The 26,094-nt window shown below is 38.3% G+C and overlaps 1 protein-coding gene and 1 pseudogene across 3 annotated transcripts in view; one reads left to right on the top strand and one right to left on the bottom strand.

Moving 5' to 3' along the window:
* Positions 1-15,685: 15,685 nt before the first annotated feature.
* LOC116871951 lies at positions 15,686-15,781 on the top strand (annotated as a pseudogene).
* A 3,268-nt stretch (positions 15,782-19,049) lies between these two features.
* Positions 19,050-26,094, bottom strand: part of GUCY1B1 (guanylate cyclase 1 soluble subunit beta 1) — a 47,296-nt gene continuing 40,251 nt past the window's right edge. For all 3 annotated transcript variants that reach the window (XM_032862924.1, XM_032862933.1, XM_032862942.1), the window contains 5 exons: positions 23,778-24,015; positions 22,599-22,739; positions 21,930-22,084; positions 21,459-21,585; positions 19,050-20,251 (listed from right to left, as the gene is read on the bottom strand). In XM_032862924.1, the coding sequence (XP_032718815.1) occupies positions 20,228-20,251; positions 21,459-21,585; positions 21,930-22,084; positions 22,599-22,739; positions 23,778-24,015 (685 nt within the window). In that variant the 3' untranslated portion in view covers positions 19,050-20,227. The remainder of the gene's footprint in view (positions 20,252-21,458; positions 21,586-21,929; positions 22,085-22,598; positions 22,740-23,777; positions 24,016-26,094) is intronic.

Genomic DNA, 26,094 nt, shown 5'->3' with positions numbered 1-26,094 from the left:
AGCCAAGAATACTTTATCCAGCAAGACTGACATTCAAAATAGATGGAGAGATAAAGAGTTTCCAAGACCGGCAAGGCTTAAAAGACTACGCAACCACCAAGCCGACACTGCAGGAAATATTAAGGGGGGTTCTATAAAAGAGGAAAAATCCTAAGAATAGCATTGAACAGAAATATAGAGACAATCTACAGAAAGAAAGACTTCAAAGGTAACATGATGTCAATAAAAACGTGTATCTTTCAATAATCACTATCAATGTGAATGGCCTAAATGCACCAATAAAATGGCACAGGGTTTCAGATTGGATAAAATGACAGGACCCATCCATATGTTGTCTACAAGAGACCCATTTTGAACCTAAAGATACACCCAGACTGAAAGTGAAGGGATGGAGAAGCATCTTTCATGCCAATGGGCCTCAAAAGAAGGCCGGGGTAGCAATTCTCATATCAGACAAATTAGATTTTAAACTAAAGACCGTAGTCAGAGATACAGAAGGACACTACATCATTCTTAAAGGGACTATCCACCAAGATGATCTAACAATTGTAAATATCTATGCCCCCAATATGGGAGCAGCCAATTACATAAGAAAACTGTTAATCAAGATAAAGAGTCATATTGATATGAATACATTAATAGTAGGAGATCTTAACACGCCTCTCTCAGAAATAGATCATCGAAGCAGAAAATCAATAAAGAAACAAGAGCAATGAATGACACATTGGACCAGATGGACCTCATAGATATATACAGAACATTCCACCCTAAAACAACAGAATACTCATTCTTCTCAAGTGCACATGGAACCTTCTCAAGAATAGACCACATACTGCGTCACAAATCAGGACTCAACCGATACCAAAAGACTGAGATGATTCCCTGTATATTCTCAGATCACAATGCTTTGAAACTGGAGCTCAATCACAAGGAAAAGTTCGGAAGGAACTCAAATACCTGGAAGCTAAAGGCCACCTTGCTTAAGAATGCTTGGATCAACCAGGAGATCAAAGAAGAACTGAAACAATTCATGGAAACCAATGAGAATGAAGACACTTCAGTCCAAAACCTATGGGATACAGTAAAGGCGGTCCTAAGGGGGAAATACATAGCCATCCAAGCCTCCCTCAAAAAAAATTAAAAAATCCAGAACACACCAGCTGTCTCTACACATTAAAGAACTGGAGAATCAACAACAAATCAAACCAACTCCACACATAAGAAGGGAAATAATCAAGATTAGAGCAGAGATCAATGAGGTAGAAACCAGAGATACAGTAGAATGTATCAATGAAACTAGAAGCTGGTTTTTTGAAAGAATCAATAAAATTGATAAACCATTGGCCACACTAATCCAAAAGAAAAGAGAGAAAGCCCAAATTAATAAAATTATGAATGAAAAGGGAGAGATCACAACTAACACCAAGGAAGTAGAAACAATCATTAGAAGTTATTATCAACAGTTATATGCCAATAAGCCAAGCAACCTAGATGAAAAGGATACATTCCTGGAAAACTATAAACTCCCAAAATTGAACCAGGAAGAAATTTACAACCTGAATAGACCGATATCTAGTAACGAGTTTGAAGCAGTGATCAAAACCTCCCAAAAAACAAGAGCCCAGGACCTGATGGATTCCCTGGGGAATTCTACCAAACTTTCAAAGAAGAAATAATACCTATTCTCCTGAAGCTGTTTCAAAAAATTGAAGCAGAAGGAAAACTTCCAGACTCTTTTTATGAAGCCAGCATTACCCTGATCCCCAAACCAGGCAAAGACCCTACCAAAAGGGAGAATTTCAGACCAATATCACTGATGAATATGGATGCTAAGATTCTCAACAAGATCCTAGCAAACAGGATCCAACAGCACATTAAAAAGATTATCCATCATGACCAGGTGGGATTCATCCCTGGGCTACAAGGATGTTTCAACATTCGCAAATCAATCAATGTGATAGAACAAATTAATAAGAGAAGAGAGAAGAACCACATGGTCCTCTCAATTGATGCAGAAAAAGCATTTGACAAAATCCAGCATCCATTCCTGATTAAAATGCTTCAAAGTATAGGGATAGAGGGAACATTCCTGAACCTCATAAAATCTATCTATGAAAGACCCACAGCAAATATCATCCTCAATGGGAAAAAGCTCACAGCCTTCCCGCTGAGATCAGGAACACGACAAGGATGCCCACTCTCACCACTCTTGTTCAATGTAGTATTAGAAGTCCTAGCAACAGCAATCAGACAACAAAGAGAAATAGAAGGTATCCAAATTGGCAATGAAGAAGTCAAACTCTCTCTCTTCACAGATGACATGATTCTTTATATGGAAAACCCAAAAGACTCCACCCCAAAACTACTAGAATTCATACAGCAATTCAGTAACATGGCAGGATACAAAGTCAGTGTACAGAAATCAGTGGCTTTCTTATACACTAACAATGAAAATACAGAAAGGGAAATTAGAGAATCGATTCCATTTACTATAGCACCAGAAACCATAAAATACCTGGGAATAAACCTAATGAAAGAGGTAAAGGATCTCTACTCGAGGAACTATAGAACACTCATGAAAGAAATTGAAGAAGACACAAAAAGATGGAAGACCATTACATGCTCTTGGATCAGAAGAATAAACATTGTTAAAATGTCTATACTGCCTAGAGCCATCTATACTTTTAATGCCATTCCAATCAAAATTCCACCAGTATTTTTCAACGAGCTAGAGCAAATAATCCAGAAATTTGTATGGAACCAGAAGAGACCCCAAATCACTAAGGAAATGTTGAAAAAACAAAAATAAAACTGGGGGCATCACATTACCTGATTTCAAGCTTTACTACAAAGCTGTGGTCACCAAGACAGCATAGTACTGGCATAAAAACAGATACATAGACCAGTGGAACAGAGTAGAGAGCCCAGATATGGACCCTCAACTCTATGGTCAAATAATCTTCGACAAAGCAGGAAAAATATACAGTGGAAAAAAGACAGTCTCTTCAATAAATGGTGCTGGGAAAATTGGACAGCTATATGCAGAATGAAACTTGACCATTCTCTTACACCGTACACAAAAATAAACTCAAAATGGATAAAAGACCTCAACGTGAGGCAAGAATCCATCAGAATCCTAGAGGAGAACATAGGCAGTAACCTCTTTGATATCAGCCACAGCAACTTCTTTCAAGATATGTCTCCAAAGGCAAAGGAAACAAAAGTGAAAATAAACTTTTGGGACTTCTTCAAGATCAAAAGCTTCTGCGCAGCAAAGGAAACAGTCAAGAAAACAAAGAGGCAACCCACGGAATGGGAGAAGATATTTGCAAATGACAGTACAGACAAAAGGTTGATATCCAGGATCTATAAAGAACTCCTCAAACTCAACACACACAAAACAGACAATCATATCAAAAAAGGGGCAGAAGATATGAACAGGCACTTCTCCAATGAAGACATACAAATGGCTCTCAGACACATGAAACAATGTTCATCATCACTAGCCATCAGGGAGATTCAAATTAAAACCACATTGAGATACCACCTTACACCAGTTAGAATGGCCAAAATCAACAAGACAGGAAACAACATGTGTTGGAGGGGATGTGGAGAAAGGGGAACCCTCTTACACTGTTGGTGGGAATACAAGTTGGTGCAGCCACTTTGGAGAACTGTGTGGAGATTCCTCATGAAATTAAAAATAGAGCTTCCCTATGACCCTGCCATTGCACTACTGGGTATTTACCCCAAAGATACAGATGTAGTGAAAAGAATGGCCATCTGTACCCCAATGTTTATAGCAGCAATGGCCACGGTCGCCAAACTGTAGAAAGAACCAAGATGCATTTCAACGGAGGAATGGATAAGGCAGATGTGGTCCATATACACTATGGAGTATTATGCCTCCATCAGAAAGGATGAATACCCAACTTTTGTAGCAACATGGACGGGACTGGAAGAGATTATGCTGAGTGAAATAAGTCAAGCAGAGAGAGTTAATTATCATATGGTTTCATTTATTTGTGGAGCATAACAAATAGCATGGAGGACAAGGAGAGTTAGAGAGAAGGGAGTTGGAGGAAATTGGAAGGGGAGGTGAACCATGAGAGACTATGGACTCTGAAGAACAATCTGAGAGGTTTGAAGCGGCGGGGGGTGGGAGTTTGGGGGATCCAAGTGGTGGGTATTGGAGAGGGCACGGATTGCGTGGAGCACTGGGTGTGGTGCAAAAACAAGGAATACTGTTATGCTGAAAAAAAAAAAATTAAAAAAAAAAAAAAAGCCGAGGTGAGGGACAAGAGAAGATTTGCACAGTTATTGGCTAATCCTCCTCCTCCAAAACTAGAGCCCAAACCTAAAAAGACCCCTGTCAAGAAAGGAGAGAAGGAACAGAGGGGAAAGCTGCCGCTGGCAAGGATGGGAATAACCTTGCGGAACACTGAGGTGCCCCACAGAGCAGAGTGGAAAGCTGAGCATGCTGGCATGCCACGTGAGGTGTATGCACTTTTATTATGAGCTTGAAGGGCAGCAGAGATGCTGATCACTTCAGATCACATCTTTTTCTAGCCAAGTTTAAATAACTGTTACAGTATGGTACAACATTTAAAGAAATGTAGGGGCGCTTGGGTGGCACAATTGGTTAAGTGTCTGCCTTCTGCTCAGGCCATGTTCCTGGGGTCCTGGGACTGAGCCCAGCATGGAGCCTCACATCTGGCTCCCTGCTCAGCAGGGAGTCTGTGTCTCCTTCTCCCTCTGCCCAACCCCCACCTCAAGCTCACTTCTCAAACAAATAAAGTATCTTAAAAAAAAAAAAAAAACAAAGAAATGTAGACTGAAAGAGAGGTTTGTAATATTTATTATAGCTTTAATACTATTTTTTTTTAAAGATTTTATTTATTTGACAGAGATCACAAGTAGGCAGAGAGGCAGGCAGTGAGTGAGGGGGAAGCAGGCTCCCTGCTGAGCAGAGAGCCTGATGTGGGGCTCAATCCCAGGATCCTGGGATCATGGCCCCAGCAGAAGGCAGAGGCTTTAACCAACTGAGCCACCCAGTGCCCCTATTTTTAAAAGAACTTTTAAAAGGGATTTATATGTTAACAAATGTTAACAAATTTATATGTTAACAAATATATAACAAATATATATATATATATAGCATTTGTTAACATATTATATATATATATTTGTTTATATATATATATTTGTTATATATATATATTTGTTAACATATTATATATATATATTGCATATATATATATAATATACACAAGCTATATATAACGTTTTGAATCTCAAAAATGTATAAGGAACAACGTTTTAGCACAAGAGAAAAGAGCATGTGGTCAGTATAGTAGGCTCCTTCTCTCCCACTAAAGTCTGAAGAGATCCTACATTTTGGGGACATTTTATTGAGTACAAGAGAAGGAAAAATTGTTCATGTTCATTTGCACAAGTGTGCAAAACAGCTAGTAGTTAGCTTTTGCATAATTCATTTTCAGTCAGTACTTTGGTAATATTCTTGTCAAATGTAAAAATAGGCTCAATCAACAGGTAAAGAGCAACATTTAACATGAATACAAATGAAAAGGAGAAATGGAATGTGGGTGGGAACTGAGTGAGAAACTAGATCTTTGTAGCCTTAGCTTTATCAGAAAACAATAGGTGCTGCTTAGTGCTTTGTAATTGCTTCTTGCAAAACTTTCAAGAGAATTGTCAAGTGAAAATGTAAGGTTCTTTACAATCTTTATAATATTAAAACATTAAGTTGCTACTGTTAGCAACTTATAAAATGGTCCAATTTCTCTTTCCTTAGATATTTTTCTAAGAATCTCTCAGCTAGAATTCATTTTCCTTTATTACTCTTCTTATCACCTTTTAGATTATATTGTAATACATAGATTGTTGAAGCTCAAAAAAAAGGCTCTATTTGTGGCGCCTGGATGGCTCAGTCAGTTAAGCATCTGACTTCAGCTCAGGTCCTGATCTCAGGGTCCTGGGGTCCAGTCCCCACATTCACTCTCCACTCAGCAGGGAGTCTGCTTCTTCCTCTCCCTCTGTCCCTCCCTCCCCAGCTCATGCTCTCTCACTCTCACTCACTTCTCTCAAATAAATAAATACATTCTTTAAAAAAATAAGGCTCTATTCAAAGCCACATATTATAAATTAAAGTTAAATATATATATAATGTATATATATACATTTTATATATATATGTGTGTGTGTATATATATATATATATATATATATACACTTTTTTCTTTATCCCATGACCACTTTCATTTTCAACTATCAGCTATTTTTTTTTTGTTCTGGCTTTTTTTTTTTTTTAATTAACGTATAATGTATTATTTGCTTCAGGGGTACGGGTCTGTGAATCATCAGTCTTACACAATTCACAGCACTCACCACAGCACATACCCTCCCAATGTCCATAACCCACCCACTTTATCCCTCCCTCCACCACCCCTCAGCAACCTCAGTTTGTTTCCTGAGATTAAGAGTCTCTTATGGTTTGTCTCCCTCCCGATCCCATCTTGTTTCATTTTTTTTTCCGTCCCTGCCCCCCATGATTCCCCACCCTGCCTCTCAAATTCCTCATATCAGAGAGATCATATGATAATTGTCTTTCTCTGATTGACTTATTTCGCTTAGCATAATACCCTCTAGTTCCATCCACGTCGTTGCAAATGGCAAGATTTCAGTTTTTGGATGGCTGCACAGTATTGCTATATATATATATATATATATATATATATATATATATATATATATCACATCTTCTTTATCCATTCATCTGTTGATGGACAGAAACAGTCAACAAAACCAAAAGACAACTGATGGAATGGGAAAAGGTATTTGCAAATGATGTATCAGATAAAGGACTAGTGTCCAAAATCTATAAAGAACTTATCAAACTCAACACCCAAAGAACAAATAATCCAATCAAGAAATGGGCAGAGGACATGAACAGACATTTCTACAAAGAAGACATCCAAATGTTGAACATGACACATGAAAATGTTCAACATCACTCAGCATCAGGGAAATACAAATCAAAACCACAATGAAATACCACCTCACACCAGTTAGAATAGCTAAAATCAACAAGTCAGGAAATGACAGATATTGGCGAGGATGGGGAGAAAGGGGAACCCTCATACACCTTTGGTGGGAATGCAAATTGGTGCGGCCACTCTGGAAAACAGTATGGAGGTTCCTCAAAAATTTGAAAATAGAGCTACCCTATGACCCAGCAACCGCACTACTGGGTATTTATCCTAAAGATATAAATGTAGTGATCTGAAAGGGCACAAGTACCCAGATGTTTATAGCAGCAATCTTGTTCTGTTTTTATAAATAACAAAGTATGATTCAATGTGCTGGCAAGGAAGAAACAAAACAATCAAATATTTCAGAAGACTATTCACTTTTTGTAGACGATCCAGTCAGCATTCTGTGTAGTTAGACCTCAACTGTCCAATAATGACCATTGGCTTCACTGACCACTGAGAACTTGAGAAGGAGCTGGTGTTAAATTAATTAAATGAGGCCATTAGACTGATGTGACTGGAATGCCATGGAAACTAACATAAATAACCCAAGATCTAAGCCTGTAAATGCCTCAAGGTTGTGAAATTGAAACCCTCAGACAACCAATCACAAGCAGCTATGTAGTCTTTAAACTATAGCCAATCAATAATTTCCTTATTTGATTTCTACCTTTTCTCCAGAAAAGTCTCCTGTCAGTGTAGTCTTCCTAACCACTTCCAGTATGGTGCTGCCATATGAACAGCATTTTTGTTCTATTACGAATGGATTTTTATTCAAATAAACTCTTAAAATATTTAATACACCTATTTATCTTTGAACACTAGTCTGAATTGAGATGTATTACAAGTATAAAAGAGACACTGGATTTCAAAGTTTTAGGATGAAATAAAGAATGTAAAATGTTTCGTGAATAATATCATATATGGATTACATGTTGAAATGATAATATATTTTTTATATATTGGGTTAAATAAGACAGATGTTTAAGATCAATTGCACCTGTTTCTTTCTACTTTTTTAATGTGTGGCTATCAGATATTTTTTAGTTTAAAATTTCACATATCTGATGTAGCTCAAATTTACATTATATTTCTTTTTGACTCTGCTTATAGAGACCACCCTTGCAATTTCCAAACAAACTAAAAAATATGGAGCTTTGGAGGAAGAAATCATTATACTAATGTATCAAGGAATTATAACCACCACCCTATTATTTTATATGAAGCTCTATATTTAAAATTGAGGCTATAAAATCATTAAACATATGTGTTCATGAATAACATTGCACATGCACAATGGCACCATGCTTTTAAAAGGCTTTCAACTCCAGACGCACTTATCTCCCAAATCTTTTCCACTTTGAACTATCTAGATTACTGGCTTCTATCACGAAGACACTAGGCTTTCTTGTCAGATCCTAAATTTGATTTCTACATACTTCCTGAGACCGATGTTTTCTTCAGGCCCTGCCTTCCCCTTGTCCCAGATTTCAGGATACAGACTCAACTCCTTGAGAAGCCCCAGGGCCACTCCCCAGAGTGCCAATTGCCCAGGAATTGGCTCAGTCTGTGCCATACACTGTAATGACTTTGACACAAAAATAACCTAAATCCCTTTGGTTATGTTATTTGTCCTAATACATTTGAACTACAATGCCAGATTGTGGTGCTGTATTGTATTATATATAAATTATATTGAGGTTTCTTCATGTGATGTGGAAATCCACAAAAGGGCAAGTGTTTATGAATTTTAAAATTTATTTTTTAAGTTGACAAAATCATTTTTCCCCAGCTTTACAGAGGTATAAGTTAAAATTGTGTACATTTAAGTGAGCAATATGAAGTTTTGATGTATGCATGTATATATTATGAAATGATTACCATAATTGAGCCAGTTAGTATACCTATCACTTCTAGTATTTACCATGTGTGTGTGTGTGCGCATGCGTGCATGCGTGCATGCATGTGCACATGCACAGCAACCCTTACAATCTTAGCAAATTTCAAGTATATGATACATCATTATTGCTAACTGTAGTCATTATGCTGTACATTGGGTCTCCACAACTTATTCATCTTAAGTTTGTACCTTTGTTTTTTGTTTTGTTTTGTTTTTGTTTATTTTAGAGAGAGGAAGAGAACAAGTTGGGGGGAGAAAGGCAGAGAGAGAGAGAGAATCTCAAGCAGATTCCTGACTGAGTGCATAGCCTGACACAAAGCTGGATCCCAAGATCCCCGGATCATGACCTAAACCAAAATCAAGTGGGACGCTTAACTGACTCAGCCACTCAGGTGCCCCAAGTTTGTACCTATAAACAATGTCTCCCCATTTCCTCTAATCCCTATTCCTTGGTAACCATCCTTCTATTCCCTGTTTCTAGGAGTTCACCTTCCTTAGATTATATACATAAGCTGAAATATGCATTATTTGCCTTTCTGTGTCTGGCTTATTTCACTTATCACAATGACCTTAATGCCTTCGGAGATAATAGAATGCCTTCTATTGTCACAAATGGTAGGATTTCTCCTTTTTAAAGGCTGAATAATATTCCATTTTAAATGTATATATCACATTTTCTTTATCCATTCATCCATTGATGGATGTAGATTATTTCCATATTTTGGTTATAGAGCTTTTTTTAAGGGAAATATTTCATAAGTTAATACAAAATGGACAATAAATTTCACTAGTAACAATCTTAAAAATCTTACATGTAACATAGATACTTCCTGTCTTTAAGAGGTAATTTTCTATTCAAAGGATGACAGCTTGAAATCGAGGTACATTTTTAGAGAAACTCTTTATTAAAGAATTTGAACTTATGTAACATAACTAAGTAAATAATATAAGGCCAATTGTTAACAGAAACACATACATTAAGACTTTCATAAACTAACTAGGATCTAGTCATCCTGATTTTAGCTTGCAGCCAAAAGCCCACACCAGGTTTTTGCCTTGGATTTGTTTATTTCTTAGAAGTTACATTTAAAATCCCTCAATTGATCTACTCAATGTTCTTATACCATTAAAGTGAGTACAGTTAAGTACAGATTATTTAAGTATTTCCAAAAGGGCCAGGCCAAAATCATATAACATCACTACACTGGAATTTTTACTGAAGAAACAGTGGAATTTTAAAGTAAGAATTAGCTTTAGATATCATCTTGTCCAACTCCTTTTTTTAGATATTAGTCAAGTGAATCTTGAGAAGTTAAATGATTTATCAAGACCACAGGGCTTGTGAGAACTGGACTCAGATTCCTGACATTTTTTTTAACATCTTAATTTAATTTTATTTTTTCATGTTCCGAGTTTCATTGTTCATGCACAATACCCAGTGCTCCATGCAATACATGCCCTCCATAATACCCACCACCAGGCTCTCCCAATCCCCCACCCCCCACTCCTCCAACACCCTCAGTTTGTTTCTCAGAGCCCATAGTCTCTCATGGCTCGTAATCGAGTAAATCTTACTTGATTTACTCCAACTCACTTTTCCTCTCCATTTCCCAATGTCCTCCATGTTATTCCTTATGCTCCACATGTAAGTGAAACCATATGATAATTAACTCTTTCTGCTTGACTTATTTCACTCAGCATAATCTCAACTTTCTGTCCTTTTGGCTCTAATTTTTTTTTTTTTGGTGGTTTTTTGTTTTGTTTTGTTTAAATCTACCCTATGCTGTTTCTTCTCTCCATATGGTAAAAGTAGCAAGGAAGAATCTTCTAAATATGCTTTTAATGAATGCAAAAGAAGTTTTCTAATTTTCTCCCTGTAAATAAATAGTACTCTCTTATTTGTATTTGACAGCTTTTAACATGAAACAAATATAACTCAGTTTATCTATAATAATTCTGTACAAAATTATAGCTTCTGTCACAATTGCTTGTTTTAATAAATTTAGACAGCTTCCTACAGAATTTGGGTGAAGTATTTGGGTGAAATCTTGGAACAAGATATGTGTGAATAGGTTTCATGCTATACAAATGGTTAAAATGAGATGGAAATAATTATTTTCATGACATTCCTTTAGCCTAGGGGAGAGGGGATGGGTGGAAGGGATGGACTCAAGGCTGCATGCAGGAAGTGACCTTCAGTTTGGAGCCAATGTGGTGAATTCCCCTTCTGAGAGATACCCTGTGTCCCTCCCAGGTTTTCCGGACTCACATTCTAAAGAGCATTCTCTGCTGCCCTCTAGAGCTTCTAAGAGTCATCAGTGAGGACAGCAAAAAGAGAAACCTACTTTACTTACTGGTAAGCAGATAAATAAGTGACTTTTCCCCTTTAAGAATTCTGCACACCCCCCAAAAAAATTCTGCACCCACTTACAATGTAGGTTTTTGGTTTTGTTTTAATATTTTCCCATGCCACCAAGCAAGTCTCAGGAATTCAACTGGCTGTCTTACATTTTAACTCCACTCTGATACGACCTACTCAGAGACCTCGTCAGAATCCATAGGACGAGCTCAGTCCTACAAGATTGTCCCCACTTCAAAGGACAATTGCAAGTCTAGGTTGTCACTTGTGTTTCTGATGTAAGATTCTCACAATCCCCTATTTGGGTTTATTAATTTACTAGAGTGGCATGAAAACTCAAAGAAACATTTACTTACTAGATTACCAGTTTATAATAAAAGGCTATAACTCAGGAACAGTCAAATGGAAGAGATGAATAGGACAAGGTGGGGTAGGGGGAACAGCTTCCATGCCCTCTCCCAGGACTCCACTCACCCTTTATCTCCATGTTTTCACCAACCCAGAAGCTCTCTGAGCCCAGTCCTCTTGGGTTTATATGGAGGCTTCATTACATAGGTATGATTGATTAAATCATTGGCCATTTGGCAATTCGATTCAACCTCCAGCCCTTCTGTACTCCCTGGAGTTCAGAGCTCAGATGTGGTACTGAAAGGGAAACCCTTTAACCAGTGGTTGGTTCCACTGGCAACCAGCCTCCATCTGTAGGTGTGACCTCAAAGTCAGCTCTTAGATGTAAAAAAGACAACTGCATCACACTCATCACTTAGGAAATTCAGAGATGAGAGATATATATTCTTTTTTTTTTTTAAAGATTTTATTTATTTATTTGACAGACAGAGATCACAAGTAGGCAGAGAGGCAGTCAGAGAGAGAGGAGGAAGCAGGCTCCCCACTGAGCAGAGAGCCCCCTGATGCGGGGCTCGATCCCAGGACCCTGGGATCATGACCTGAGCTGAAGGCAGAGGCTTAACCCACTGAGCCACCCAGGCGCCCCGAGATATATATTCTTATCATCAATTATGATATCACACACTTCAATGACAAAGAAAACAGAACATGTCATTTGGTGAATCATTTTGTATTCAACCCAAATAAAATGATGAATTAGTTCTGAAAGATACATTTGTGTGTATATATAAACTGGCATTCTACTGTGAACATTTTAAAACATGTACTTATATCTTCTTTTTTTAAAAATTTCTTTTCAGTGTTCCAGAATTCATTGTTTGTGCACCATACCCAGAGCTCCATGCAATACGTGCCCTCCATAATACCCACCACCAGGCTCACCCAACTTCCCCACACCCCTCCCCTCCAAAACCCTCAGTTTGTTTCTCAGAGTCCACAGTCTCTCATGGTTCATCTCCCCCTCCAGTTTCCCCCAACTCACTTCTCCTCTCCATCTCCCCATGTCCTCCCTTATGTTATTCCTTATGCTCCACTAGTAAGTGAAACCATATGATAGTTGACTCTCTCAGCTTGATTTATTTCACTCAGCATAATCTCCTCCAGTCCCGTCCATGTTGATACAAAAGTTGGGTATTCATCCTTTCTGATGGAGGCATAATATTCCTTTGTATGTATGGACCATATCTTCTTTATCCATTTATCCGTTGAAGGGCACCTTGGTTCTTTCCACAGTTTGGCAACCGTGGCCATTGCTGCTATGAACATTGGGGTGCAGATGGCCCTTCTTTTCACTACATCTGTATCTTTGGGGTAAATACCCAATTGTGCAATTGCAGGGTCATAGGGAAACTTTATTGTATAATTTCTTAAGGAACCTCCACACTAAAACATGTACTTATATCTTCAGTTCAAACTGTCATAACATTTTCATAACATTTGGCTCTATTTTTTTTTTTTTGGTGGTTTTCACTAGGTTTGTTTCACTGAACTTTGATCTGTCTTCAATAAACCTTCTGTTCTGACACCACATTAAGGCAGGCCCAAAACCAAAGTAGGAGAGGCTCCCTACCACCTTCAATCCTGATTCTCCTCTCTCTAAATCAGCCCCTGCACCAATGACAGTATGGTTTTCTTCAAGCACAAATAGAGTAAAGCCATTTTTTGAAGTCTTTTTGGTTTCCTTTTTTGTCCAGTTCCCATTTCTCTTTCCCTTCAATTCTGATTTTCGGCCCCACGACTCAAAAAGACTGCTCTCTTCCTTCCTTCACTCAACAAATATTGAATGTCCATTTTGTGGTGGGTTCAAGGGATAAATCTAGGAAAGGAGGAACTATTTTAACCTTAAATAACTTAAAGCCCAAAATAGAAACAGACATATACACAATGTGCTAACCATGGTAAGTACTGTGAAATAATAAGGTAAGGAAGAACTAAATTTGCCCAGGAAATCTCCAATGAGAGAACACTGAACTGAGTGCCGAAGAGAATTGGAAATTTGCCAGTAGAGTATGGGCGCAGGGCATTCCAGAAAGAGCAAACTGAAAAATTACAAAAGCAGCGACTAACAAATAAGGCTGGTAAAGGTGACAATTGTGTATGCTCTCTGAGGGTGTCTAGACAAATGGATAGCAATTAAGTGATCTTAGGCAAAGGGTAGTTTTGATTTGAGAAAGACCACTCTCACAGCACAGTGGGGAATGGAGGCAGAAGAGACAGGAAGTAGGAAAACTTAGAAAGATCTTGTAATTGTTTAGCTTAGAGATGATAAATACTTGAAGTAAGGAGTGTAGGGGAATAAAGCAGATTTTTTAAAATATTCAAGACGCCAAAACTGGAATTTAAGTGCTTCGAACACTGGGTTGTTTGTTCATTGATACATCCCTAACACCTACAGCAGTGCTTGCCACAAGTAAACACTCAATAAATATATGTTGGATTCTGGGAAGATGGCAGTTCACTGCAGTTTTGGACTCTTCCTGAATGTCCCTTAAAAACAGGCATAACAATTAAAATTGCAAAGTCCAAAACCCACAGATGCCTAAACCAGTACAAAATTACTTAATTGTCACCCAAATGTTCCTCAGACTTATGGATTGGGAACCACTGGTAGCTAAAATCATCAGACAGGGTAATTATCTATGAGGGACAAAATAGGAGGAAGGACCTGGTGCTCCAAATCTGAGAATCTGATATCACAAATTCATATGTACTAGAAAGCTCAGTTGACCAATCTGAGACTACAACAACCAAAACTGGAACAGCAGTCTACAGAAACCAATTATTGAGTGAGTATGAGGAGACAAGGGCAAGGTCTGATGATGATGGGATGGGATGGGATGGGATGGGATGGGATGGGATCGACGATAACTGAGAATAACCTACAAGTTCTCTTTCCCAGGACAACTACCTATACAGAAAAGATGGTGCTGGGAATAGGATCCATATTGATCAGGACAGAAGAGTTGGGACAAAGAAAAGAGAAAATACAGAAAAAAAGTGAAAATTAAAAACGCATGATTATAGGAGTCCTGGAACAAAAGGAAAATACCAAATAAAACTGGAAAATTAAAACACAATAATAGTGAAAAAATCATGATAGCTAAAACATGGCATATCAGAATACTTGGTCCAAATGTTTTTATCAGAGGACATTGTATAGCATTCAATTTTTTTTTAAAAGATTTTATTTACTTATTTGAGAGAGACAAAGAGAGTGTGCATGCGGAAAAGAGAGCATAAGCAGGAAGGAGGGGCAAGGGAGACAGAGAAGCAGACTCCTCACTGAGCAGAGAGCCTGATGGGGGAATCGATCCCAGGATCCCAGGATCAGGATCCGAGCCGAAGGCAGACGCTTAACCAACTGAGCCATCCAGGTGCCCCTATAGCATTCAATTTTTAAGACAAACATATAACTCAAAAAAGTGAAACAAAAAAAACCTGAATTAAATACAACAGAAAGAAGAAATTAATGATTAAAAGAAACATTTTAAAGTTGGAAAATAGAAAAATAGTAAAACTAAGCAATCCAAAAGCCAGTTCTATGAAAACAGAAAAAAAGTCACTAATTAACAGGACTAAGGGACAAATGAAGAAAACAAACACTATTTGAGGCAAAATAATCCTCGAAAGTGAGAAAAAATTTAAATATCATAAAAGCTTACTTAGTATGCCTGCTAAAATACTTTTAAAAATCTGAATGGGTAGGTTTTTTTAATAAAAACTAATATTAAGTCTAATAAGTTAAAAAGTTAAGAGATCAGTTCCCAGAGAAGTGACACAGTAAGCAATAGAGAGTTACCCCACAAACAAAAATAAAACAAAGGCGCTGAATCTGGAGATCTTCCTGGGAAATTGTTTCCAACTTTTAAAGGATCAGGTAATGAAAATATTGGTTAAACTATCCCAGAAAAAAATTGGGCAAACTTTCACATTTCTTATAAGAGGAAATATATAATCAATTCTCCCATCGCTTCTCGGCCTTTTGGCTAAGATCAAGTGTATGATCAGTTCTCCCAACCTGACAAAGACAGGCATCAAAACATGTACAACTACTGACTATTTTTCTCTATAAAAATGGATGTAACAATCAAAGTGAAATGGTAACAAACAAAATACAGCGGCACAATAAAAAACAAAACATACTTATTTAGGTTGTGAGGATGTTGAAGAAATAAGCCATATAAAGTGGCAAGAATAAAACCTTGCACAAAGTAAAGGTGCCACTAGTGTTAGTCATGATCATTAGTCATCACAGATTGGACAAGTGAGATTATTAAAGGACATGAGGAAGAAATCAAGGAAAGTCAATGCTTAACTAGCTGCTAGAGAACAGTTAGAACATTTGTATTTCCCAGTCTCAAAACTCACTACAAATCTTCAGTGAACAAGACTGTGTAGTACTGGCATAAGGATAGATCTAAGTCAATGGGAGAGAATTGAGATTCCGAAAATTAACCCTTACTCTGGTCCATTTTATTTTCAAGAAGGGTGCCAAGACAATTCAATGAGGGAAGAATGGTCTTTTCAACAAATGATGCTGGGGTAAGTGAACCTCCACCAGCAGAAGAAGGACATTGGACCCCTCTAGCTACCACATACAAAAAGTGACTCAGGAGGTACCAAATACCTAAATGTAAGAGTTAAACTATAAAGCCCTTGGTAGAAAGCACAGTTGTAAATTTCTGTGATCTTGGATCAGATAGATCAGACAGTGGTTTCTTAAGAGATATCTAAAGCATAAGCAACCAAAGAAAAACAGAGAAATTTAACTACATCGAAATTTAAAAATTTGAGCTTCAAAGTGCACTACCAAGAAAGTGAAAAAACCCACATATTAGGTGAAAATTTTTGCAAATTGTGATCTGATTTAGTGTACAGAATATAAAAGCTACAACTCCACTATTAAAAAACAAATAACCCAATTTATAAAGGGGCAAATAATTTTTTTTTCAACTTTTCAATAGCCAAATATCTTTCATTGGTAATGTTATTCAGCTTATATTTTGCAGAATAGACACGAGAAGAGGAAAAATGTCCATAAAGTGGTGAGAGAAAACAAAATGCCAAGACCCTCTCACCCATTCATTTCCTCTGAAAAAATTCATGGGGAGATCATTCCTGTATTACAGATGATGGTACCGTGGTTCAAAGAGGTTCACAGGCCTTCTGACTTCGACCACTGCCAAGTTCCTCACCCATGTGGTGTCATAGTAATCATCCATGCTTTCCCCCCCTTGACCACAGTTGTGATAAACTATCATGCCTCACCAAAGCACAGTGCACTTCAGCTCCACTTCCCACACCATCACCATCGCTCCTGCACCTCTGTGGGCCCCTCATTCATCAGTCTCCAGTCCCAGGCACCACAAGAGCTGCTGGGTCCCTCTGAAGCTATGGTAGGTCCACGGTGGGAACCAGCGCCAGAGAAGAGCTTAGTAGTGGTGGGAGCCTGGAGATGGACAGCGTTGGGGGTGTGGATCCTGGGCATCCCAGCAGATAGCTGGATGCTCCCCCTCTAGCTCTGGATCTTCAAGGAGAGGGCGACAGTCAGGTGGTCATTGCGGACTCTATGGGTGGCCTGGCAGGACCACCCACCACCCAATGGCACATGAAAAGATGTTCAACATGATTAGTCATTTGGAAAATACCAATCAAAACCACAATGGATGGCCCTTCACACCCACCAGAATGGCTTAAATCAAAAAGATGGACAATATGGCAAGTGTTGTGGAAGATGTAGAGAAATTACAGGCTTCCTACACTGCTGGTGGGTAAGAAAATTGGTGCAGCCACCTTAGAAAACTGTTGAGCAGTTCCTCACAAAGTTAAACCTAGAGTTCTGTATGACCCAGAAATTAAACTCTTAGGTATATACATAAGAGAACTGAAAACACATAGGCACACAAAAGCTTGTACACAGATGGTCACAAGATCATTATTCATATTAACCAAAAGTGGAAACAACTCAAATGCCCACCAGTTTACGAATGGGTAAACAAAACATGGTATGTCTATACAACAGAATATTATTCAAACATAACAAGTAAGGACATACTGATTCATGGTTCAATACAGACAAACCTTAAAAACATTATACTCAGTGAAAGAAGACAGATACAAAGGCCACGTATGTATGATTCTGCTTATATGAAATGCCCAAAGTGAGCCAATCCTTAGAGACAGAAAATAGATTAGTCTTGCCAGGGTTTTGGGGGAAGGGGTCAATTTGGTATAGACTGCTGATGGTTACAGTTCGTCTTTTGGGCATAATGAAAGTATTCTGGAATTAGATGGTTATACAACCGGGTGAATATACCCAAACCACTAAATTGTACACTTCTAAAAAGTGAGTTTTATAGTATGTGGTTTATAGCTCTCCAAAATAAATAAAAGATCTAGAAAATGGATTAAAGGGAATTGACAAAAATTTAGGAAATTTTTAATAACTCTAGAATCCAGGTGGCAAGTGAATGGTGGTACCCTGTACAAGTCCTTTGACCTTTTCTTTATGCTTAAAATTCTTACCAAAAAATGTATGTGAAGTAATTGACCAGAAACAATAATAAAAAAAAAAGTGAAAACAAATAAATACAAAATGGTCATCAGGGTCAGTGCAACAAAGAGACTTCAAGGAATTTAGAAATTAAGAAGAGAATTGGCAAAGCCAACTCAGCACACGGAATTCATGCTGCCAGTGAGGACTGGGCAGGGGAGAAGCTGGAGATCCTGAGGTAGGTTGCTGGACTTGGCCTAGGGCCTTGCTAGTATCTTAACTGTGTTTTATCACTGCAAATGTCACACATTTTAATTATTCGTATATGTGTTTTTCACTCCTAAAAGACTGAGATCCTCAAGGGCTGCTGTCATTTCCTATTGATCTGTGGATCTGCCCCTCCAGGTCTAGTCTTGCTTCTCCCACTTTGTTGGTACTGAAGATAAGCAGTGTTTGAGGATGAAGCTAAGAGGAGCCATTCAACTGTATAACCACAGTGAATCAAAATTAATTTAAAGTGCAGAATCAGGGGCACTGGGGTGGCTCAATGGGCTAAGCCTCTGCCTTCAGCTCAGGTCATGATTCCAGGGTCCTGGGGTGGAGCCCTGCATTGGGCTTTCTGCCCAGTGGGGAGCCTGCTTCCCCTTCTCTCTCTGCCTGCCTCTCTGCCTACTTGTGATCTCTCTCTCTCTGTCAAATAAATAAATAAAATCTTTTTAAAAAATAATAAAATGCAGAATTGGGAAAATTATAAAATGTACTTATAAAAATGGCAGTAATAATATGGCCAACAATAACATTAATAACATTTTTGTTGAAATACAAACTGTCTAGAGACAAGTGGAAAAAATAATTTATTGCAGATTCTCCTACACATGAACATGGAACATTTATACATATATAGATGTGCTGATAGGAAATGCTAAATTTCAAGACAAACATTTTTACACAAAAGTAGTTGCACTATATTTTATAAAGGTAGATATTAATAAATTATCAGAGATAGTTAAGAACAATAGGCCAATTATTCCAACAGGAATGCATTTGATGCCAAAATTAAAGTAACTTTTCTGAACATGATGGCTTGGATATAATTACATTCTTCCAAGCTAAGAAAAGGAAGCCCATTTCTAGAAATAAAAGGCCAGAAATGGCTCTTTCAGGAGTATCCGAGTGGTGTCTCCAATTTTATTCTTGGATGTGTTTAGAGAGCCCAACATTTATCCCAAGCTAAGGTAATTGTTCAGTGTGAAACAGTACAGCTTTTTGTAACAGCTGCAAGTGGTTAACGAGATTTAATATAAGGGATATACTACAAACATAGAATTTTAGAGGAATTATAATGCCAAGTTATATATGATTTGAGTGAGCAACCAAATATTTTGGAACAGGAATGTGCACCCTCTATTTTTGAAGGAAAATGAGTACAATTCAAAATAGTCACTATGTTCTTAGTGTGGTATATTAATTCTTATTTTGGGAATCTGAAAATAAATGGCATTTTTTTCCTAAAACTTAGAACTCACTCCTTTAGAAAATGATTTCTATAATGATATACACTGGCACAATATAAATTTTGTTTTATGTTATTATAGTCATTAAAACATACATAGACATATATATGGAACACTAAACAGATTTGGTAAGCCATGATATGATATATACACATGACCAAATACTGTTCAGTGTCATTTAATTAAATTCAACAAATATTTATTGGGTGCCTACCACTTGCAAATTACCATGTTCAGTGGTAGATCTTAAGACACAGGAAGCTCACATCATTCACATCTAAAGCCAAACTTCAGGTAATATACTAAACCTTGAAAATAATCAAAAGCAGAGCTAAGGTTGAGTAGTGAATCATGAAAGCTATACCAAGGAGAAAGGCTTGGGATAATTGCAAGGGACAAAGCGAAATATGTAACCACAGGAATAATGGCTCCTAGGCGAGGCATGTGACTGGGGACCATGGGAGCCCTTTCTGCGGTCCTCTTCATCCCATGGTCCAACATTCAGTCGTCATCCCGAGTTGTTTCCTTTCAAGAGTGGGATAAACAGGGATTCATTTTCGGTGATAATAAAGCAGGTAGTATCCCCCCAAATATTTTTTTTTCATCATATGAAAATGTGATCTGCATTCAGATCTGTTTTGCTGCCTCCCATCCTCATTCTGGGGGAAACAGGGCCACCCACCTCAAATGAGCAACAGTTGAGGTAGAATTTAATTTATCAGAAGAATATCCGTAAACATGCCAACACCACAAGTAAACTATTTAAGGTAAAAAGACCAGAAAGAAGATGAAGATAAATATTTTAAAATTTGTCATTCCATTTCTTTTAGGACTTACACTCCACCAGCATTTTTAGGGGGATGCATGCCTACGGAAAAAAGAAATATACTCAGTGAGTCTCCCCCTCCCCCTCTAAAGAACCAGTACATCAACAGGGGAACAAAGTATCCAACTCGCTTCTGATGCAGCGCTCTGCTTGGCAACAGAGTGGGCATGACCTTGGTGTGCGCAGGCCCGGTGGGAGTCGGGGCGGAGGGCCATTGTCTGAGGACGGCTTAGCGTGCCTTGCAGCTGGAGTGGGACCCTAGCACGAGCACCAACCTGAGGCTGCCCTACGCAGTCATTCAGGTTCGAGAAGGTTATAAATCGCTCTTCTTTCTAGGAAAAACGCCATGGGACTAGGACGTCTAAAGATCGCCAGACATTCCACAGGGAGACAGCTTGGCCCTCAGAAGAATCCGAAGCTTCGTGATGAAGGAACCACCTACAAATTGTGGTCCTGACTCTGCCCGGATGGTGATCTCAGAATGGTTTAGGGAGCTAAGGGAAGAGGACTCGCCCCCACAGCCCTCTCACCTCAGCCGTGTTTAAATCAGATTATGGCAGAAGAATAAAAGTAAACAAACAAACAAAAACAGGTCTTCCCCTTCTGGTGCTTTTGGTTTTCATTTCATTAGAAGACAAAAGCTGGCAACGCTGCATAAAGTATAAAGTAAAGTAAACTTAGGGAAGTTTTTATTGTTCTAACTGGCTCATTAATGTTTTAGTATTTCCTCTGCTTCACTGGAGAGTTCATGTCTGTAAGCAAGAGTTCTTTTCAAATGAAACCTATTCCCAGTGATTATAATCTAGCTCTTTCTCTATTTTATTTATTTACTTATTCACTTATTTTTAGCGCTCTGTATTTATATTCTGTCTTTAAAAAAAGGAATTGCATGCTGATTAGTCATACCTCTGTTCCCGTATTTTTTCTGGAAAGAAACCAAACTTGCATTGGCTCTTTTTTGCCCTTCATGGACACGGGGCCTCGGTGCTCCAAATGGAACTGTGGATCTGAGTTTTCCGGTGTCATAAGACATCTAAAAGACAGGGGACAGGGAAGAGAGATAGTCGTATGGAGTATGGTTGTATAGAGAAAGTGGTATGAACCGAAATTAAGTGTAGTGTAGTGTAGTGACCCACACTACAGTTGTATTTAAAGGTAACACAAGGTTTTAGTGACAATGATCATACAGGGAATTCCTAAGGTGGTGTGGAACCATTAGAAGTGGGAGTAAGGACCCAATTTTCTCAAATAAGAAATAAACAGTCCTAAGAGCATGAGTGATGACTGTTTAAAAATAATAAAGCCACTGAGAGTTAAGCCACACATTAAGAGACTTTTTTCTTGCAAAGCAGTCAATACTAAGACATGTTCTCTTACCTGTAGGTATATTCAGACACATTTATTTTTCCTTTTTCGCCAGTGGTTTCTGTTCTGCTTGTGAGGTTAACGGTGTTTCCAAAAAGGCAGTACCGCGGCATCCTCTGTCCTATCACACCGGTAACAACCTCTCCCGTGTGTATCCCTATTGTTATCTGCAGAAATCCAAACTTTGTTTCCATAAGTTCAATCACCAAAACACTAATTTTTTATTTCTTTACATTACAGAATGTAGAATCATCATATAAAAATCTTAAGGATTCTCTAGAAGAACCCCAAGTGTGTTATAGCATGTTTATAAAACAAAAGAACTCAAAGTGTATTTATAAAAACAAAAAACCCTCACAGAAATCTGTCTTCCAAGAGGAACGTTCATTTTCTAAAGTCTGAAGATTTCCAAAGATATGACTCTGGCAACTCAGATGAGACACAGGAAAGAGGTATTTAAAAATAAGCCAGAAAGGACAGGGAGTTTTATCTCACCCTCATGATTTTACTACATGGAATAGACTAGGTAATTTCAAATAGGTGGACAGATTTCCCATCTTTATGAAAAAATGGGATATAAGAAAAGATTATAATCTATACAATTAATGACTGCCTGGTAAAGAATGGGTCAGTTGTCCACAAGGGTCTCCTACTACTATTATATGGGTTTTATTCACTAACCTGAACAGATTCACCGTCCACTTGAACCTGACCAGCAATTTCCATCATGTCCAAGGCCAGGTGGCAGATGGACCGTGCATGGTGGATGCATGGCTCTGGTAAACCACTCACAGTCATATACTTGTCACCAACTGTTTCGACCTAACACAGCACATATAATTCACATGTTCCTTGGTTAGAATAAACATTACCATTTCATTTGCTACCCTTATATATAAACAATGTTTTTTCAAGGCTACCGGTAACTTCAAACTCTCCTTCTCTGAATTCTTTTAAAATTCTAATGCATTCAACTCCAACAAGATGAAACCTTATAATTATTTCAGATTTACACACATGGCACTTGAGGTCTTTGATTACAGGCAGGTCCAGACACAGCATTATTCTCTCCCTAGTAATTCCGGGTTTCTCACCCCAGATACCCTTACAATTCAATGGACAATTAATTACCATTAACTCCCTAAAATAATGATGGTTTATGGCACAAGGGCTACTACCCAAAGCCCAGTGATTTATCATGTTCATTAACTATTTATATTTAACGTGCTCACGAAGTGTTACATTATACCTCAGAAAACCACTATAAAATCAATAGTCTTTGTGGCACTCCTATTACTCCAGATGCCTGGAGATGGTTTAGCTAACATTCTTACTTTTATGAAGCAATAATCTCCTAACTTCATTTTTCCAAAATTATATTTGTTTTCAATTGAAACAAAGAGCAGAAATATCTTATAAATGTTTATCTTCAAGTCCGTGTTATCTAAAAGCAGATCTGAGTCCCCAGTACCCTTCTCCTGGTCTCCAACTTCTTTCCCATGCTAAGCATTTATATATTTCAGTAAAAATGTCTCCTGCAGAGCATACAACAAATGTTATTATTTATATTACGTATCATAAACAACCTGCACAGATTCATTAACGTAAGTGCCAATGAGCTGCTGAACATTTCATTTTCACTAGGGGATCATCAGCACTATTCCTTTTGTTTACTAGGAAAAAAAAGTTTTATAACAAGAGGGAATCATTTAAGAAAATGGTAAACAGTAAATACATGGAGGCTGGCTGCTGCATGGCTATACGGCTAGTGTCAGAGAAGGTGCTTATGATGCCTCTGAGTGTAGGGCCTTGGAATTCAGACTCCAAAGAATCCCACATTAGGATATGACCTGGACTTGCCTTATAAACAAATGGATTTTTCCGAGAGTCAGTCAATGTGTCAAATCTGGTGTAGAGGTCATTAAGGAGGTTAACAATCTTCATGGCCCCTTCTCCAGATGCGTGCTTGCTACAGAAAGCATTGAAGCCCACAATGCCGCTGAAGAGGATGGTCACGTTGTCGTATCTTTTGGCAGGCACCGGACGCTTGTGTCTCAGCTCATTGGCAACAGACGGAGGGAGGACAGAATATAGCAACCTGTTCAGGTCAGCAGGGTGGGGAAAAAGCCACAGTAAGAAATGATGGGAAGAGCCTTAGTGCTTCTACTGTCCACCTCCTAGAGCTTTGATGTCGTGTGTACTGTAAAATTCTGGGGTGGTAATAGGACACCCATAACTGGCCGTATATGTAAGGGAGGTATCGAAGATGCTGTGATTTATTTGTTTTCATCACATACAACATCTGCAAATCCAAACCAGTTCACACCAAATGAAAATAAGCCAAACATATAAACAGGCAAAGTGGAAGACTGGTAATAGGACAAAGTTTTCATCTGTGGTACTGAATTCTGACCTGCTATTATGGTTCACAGTTTGAAAGCTGTCATCACTAGCACTTAAAATGCTGTCTGAGTAGCAAAATACCAGGGCCACATTTATCTCTTAGGAATAAGAAATCTACCTGAATTTGTGTAAATAATATTAAAAGAAGATTTCTGGGCACCTGGGTGGCTCAGTCTGTTAAGCACCTGCCTTCCACTCAGGTCATGATCCCAGAGTCCTGGGATCGAGTCCCACATTGGGAATCCCTGCTCAGGGGGGAGCCTGCTTCTCCCTCTCCCTCTGCCCCTACCCCTGCTTGTGCTCTCTCTCTCTCTCCCCCTCTCTCTGTCTCCCTTATTCTCTGTGTCAAATAAATAAATAAAAATCTTAAAAAAAAAAAAAAAAAAGATTTTTCCCCAGGCTCATTCATGACTCACTCTTCCATAAGACAATGATAAAACAGATGAAGACTGAACTAGGCAAGAAAGGATTGTATTTCTACAGGCAATATGGAGATTACTTTGATGACTTCAGGGATTACGCTGAGGGGCAAGTGTGGTAAACACACAGGAAGGGGATGAGGGCCGAGGGATGACAGGAGAGAAGCAGAAACTAGGGCGATCGATGTCTCTTGGCATGAGGACCCAACAGAACAAATGAGGCTTCTCTGCCTTTTTCTTCCCTAGAGCCAGAGGGCATACCATGCTATGTTTAATCGTACAGGCTTCATAAAATATGTTGTTTTCAGGGATGAAGTTGTACCACTCACCAGTAAAGGATACAGTTTGAATTGGTTTTCAAGCAGCAGGAGGAATTTGAGCTGCCTGCCCTAGGGACTTCCTGAAATTTGCAAAATACCTGGTAGACTAAGGAGTTCACTTAGGGTCACAAGGAAAGTGAAGAGGTCTCAAAGAAACTATACATAGCTTTCAGTTTCCTCATACAAGGGTCAAGACAAGTGAATTAAGCAGCTAAGGATAAAGATGGACTTTGAATGGCATTCTCTATGTCATCCATGCTATCAATAAATAGTTAAGTGGTGTGTTTATATGTGGGCACAGCATTCATCCAAGGGCAGCTACACATGTATCAATGGAAAGAAAAGTACAGAAAGTGATGCTGTTATCTATATATATGGGTGTTCGAGAATGAAATAGCTCTTATGGGAAGTAAGACAGATCAGTTCACCTTTCCAACAAGACAGTTGCCAATTATATCGCATTAAAAATGAACAGACAAGACCCTGGGTAAAATCTCTTATGAAACTCCAGTGATTTAGTGCCTTTAACTAAAATATGCAAATGAGACCAAGTAGTATGCACACTGCATATTCAAATAAATTTCTTGAAAATGAAGTATTACCTTTTTTCTTTTTTTTTTAAGGTTTTTCTTTTCTCCCATGACAGGGAAAACTGAAATGGCATGAAATGATCAGATTACAAAATTCGTGGGTTTTTATATATCCATTTTGAGTCTAAAAGTTCCTATAAAGATGCCAATATAGCATTTTATTTTATTTTTATTTCTTTTAAAGATCTTATTTATTTATTTGACAGAGATCACAAGTAGGCAGAGAGGCAGGCAGAGAGAGAGGAGGAAGCAGGCTCCCCGCGGAGCAGAGAGCCCAATGTGGGGCTCGATCCCAGGACCTTGGGATCATGACCTGAGCCTAAGGCAGAGGCTTTAACCCACTGAGCCACCCAGGCACCCCCAATATAGCATTTTAATTTATTAAAATTCTATTTATCTTATTCAGAAGCATACACAAAAGGCACAATTTTATTCCTTAAGTTTT

This window comes from Lontra canadensis, unplaced genomic scaffold (genome assembly GCF_010015895.1).
Source record: "Lontra canadensis isolate GAN:19392208 unplaced genomic scaffold, GSC_riverotter_1.0 scaffold1, whole genome shotgun sequence".
Taxonomy (NCBI): Eukaryota; Metazoa; Chordata; class Mammalia; order Carnivora; family Mustelidae; genus Lontra; species Lontra canadensis.
The sequence above is the reverse complement of the archived record's forward strand: the minus strand, read 5'-3'. Positions and strand labels throughout refer to the sequence as shown.